This window comes from Buceros rhinoceros, unplaced genomic scaffold, assembly GCF_000710305.1.
Source record: "Buceros rhinoceros silvestris isolate BGI_N320 unplaced genomic scaffold, ASM71030v1 scaffold24723, whole genome shotgun sequence".
In the NCBI taxonomy this organism is placed as follows: domain Eukaryota; kingdom Metazoa; phylum Chordata; class Aves; order Bucerotiformes; family Bucerotidae; genus Buceros; species Buceros rhinoceros.
Window position 1 is genome coordinate 3,731 of NW_010404571.1, and position 2,339 is coordinate 6,069.

Here is a 2,339-nt window from a genome sequence, read left to right on the forward strand (position 1 = left end):
CTGCCCTGCCAGTGGCTGTGGACATGAGGCTGCTCCTGATCATTCTGCCATCGCTTTTCTACGCTGCCTCAAGTAAGTGGCTGTTTGCAGGTCACGTCATCCAAAGTGGGGAGGAAATCAGGGTGTTAGGCTGGGGTGTTGTAGAGAGTTTTGTGGTGGGGTTTTGATATAGATCCCAGCGCAGGGATACTGGCTGCCTGAAAACAGCCATGGTCCACTGTCCTGTAGGGACAGTTTGCGTGCTGGTGACACTGCTCTCTGCCCTGCTACCGTTCACCTTCCTGGGCATCAGTGTCACCTGCAAACCCAGAGGTAGCTGCGAACTGGGATTCTGCCTTTTATCCAAGAGCAGAGAGAGCGGGCGCCGGAGCAGATGCAGCCACACTGCAGTCTGAAAGGGGAGGGAGCGGTGGGGAGAAACCAGGTCAAAAAGGGACATTTTTTGCTGGAGGTCAGGAAGGGGGATGGTGGAAAGGCAGGAGCTCTGCACTGTTTCCATTTCACTTTGATTTGTTGAGGGTTATTTTTGGGGATGGCGAAGCACTTCCCCCCTGCCCGCCCTGTGTGAGAGACGGGGGCTTAAACCTCTCTCTCCAGTCGAAGAGTTAACTGTGTCTCCTTGAGAAAGGCTTGCTTTAGGGCCAGTGGGACGCGGGAGGGGGGCTGTGTGCGGTGTGATGGGAAAAGGGGGCTGCACTCCTGGGCAGGGGTGGAGGGGATGCCCCGTGGTGCAAGAACCTGGGCGCTGGAGATGAGCGGCACAGGCAATGCATTACCCCTGCCACGTCCCGTGGCTCCAGTTTCGTGGGCAGAACTTACCGGGTGGCTGCAGACAGAGGCAGTGCAGACCAGAGGCACATTCTGTTCCGCCCCTGCGTTTCTAGAGGGTTTGGTCATGACTGTTCTCTTGGCGGTGCATGGGCTTCGTTTACAGTCCTGGGTGGCCCTTGTGAAAAGTGGAGGCAGATGCTGAGGTTAATCCTGGGTACGTTTGTCTGCCAGCTCTCTCTGTCCTTCCTTCTGGGGCCCCGCAGAGCCAGGCAGGAGGGTCCCCACTGCAGGGTGGTGCCTGTGCCCACCCCGTCGCATCTCTGCCAGGGAAGGTCCATTTGTCTGATAGGCTGCATCGCCGCAAAACCACCTGTATTCTCAGCCTCTTACCTTGCCTGGAATATGTCTTCTCTACTTCGGTTTTAGGGTGTTTCTCCTCAGTGTCCTGGGTTGTTTCTCTGATTTCTGTCCTGCGTGATCTCCAGCCCAGGGAGGGGTTACTGCAGAACATGGCGGCTGGGAGGCATCGGTTTGGCTGGGAATGTGGAATTGAGCGTCATTCCTGAGAAAATAGAAACTATCTGTGTTTATATATAGAAATATATAGATGTATAAACTCTTCTCCCTTAGTATTTACGTAGCTCTGTATGCAGACACGCTCTCTGCAATAGGAACCTGGAGGCCCTCAGAAGGTTCCTATTGCCTTCTGTGGGTGCCCCATAAATTCAGACTAAGAAAACAGCTAGAAATCTGCGTGCCATGACAGCGTGCAGCCGGGATCCTCCCTGGATAGCTAGAGATGGAGCGGAGACAGGAAAAAACCCATCTGGAGGGACTGGAGCTCATGTCTCAGGGTTGGATGAGATCCATTTCCATTCGCAGGGCTTGGACTGCCACAGTGCTCACCGATGGGATGGGTTACGGATGGAGGGGGTCCATGGGGGAGTGTGAGTGAGGCAAAGTGCTTTTAGTTACAGCATGTGCCATCAGCCACTAACAGTCTGGCAGTTGGAGAAAATCCTGTCGTCTAGGTGGGTCCCCGCCGCCGTGTTCCCCCAGTGCCTGACGGCTGCTGCTCCCCAGGGCCCCAATCAGCACCAGCCATGGAAATGCTGAGCTGGCCCCGGAGCCTGTCCCTGCCATGGGGAATGGCTGGGCGTAGGCGAGCAGGGCCCTGGAGATGGCTGGCTGACAGCTCTGATGGAAAGGGCTCAGCACCAGGAGAGCCGGAGCTGCCCCAGCGGCTTTGCACCCCGGGACGGAGCTGTGCCTCAGGGACGGGGCTGTCCTGGGGGTGCTGGGGAGGAGGGATGGGGTGGCCAGTTTCTTGGTGCTCTCCATCTCTACGTGTTCCTCAGCAGAGCTGCCCCTGCCCAGATCCCCTGCCTCCAAGGTGGCATTTTGGTAGCTAAAAGTGCTCTGAAAGAGGGTTTGGGTCCCTCTTTGTCCCTGAGTTGTGCTCGTACCTCCTTGGTGGTCTCCAGCCTCCACTACCTCGCACTTGCTCCAGCCAGAGTGCAGTCTCACTGGAGGGGCACTGGTATGGTGGGACTGGGGGGGGGAAAGGC

At 56.9% G+C, this 2,339-nt stretch overlaps 1 protein-coding gene across 1 annotated transcript in view; it reads left to right on the forward strand.

The window, feature by feature from the left end:
* The first annotated feature begins 23 nt into the window (after nucleotides 1–23).
* The window catches only part of LOC104491076 (relaxin receptor 1-like), a 15,431-nt gene continuing 13,115 nt past the window's right edge, over nucleotides 24–2,339 (forward strand). Inside the window, exons 1-2 of the mRNA XM_010133436.1 lie at nucleotides 24–72; nucleotides 229–312. Coding sequence (XP_010131738.1) covers nucleotides 24–72; nucleotides 229–312 — 133 coding nt within the window. The remainder of the gene's footprint in view (nucleotides 73–228; nucleotides 313–2,339) is intronic.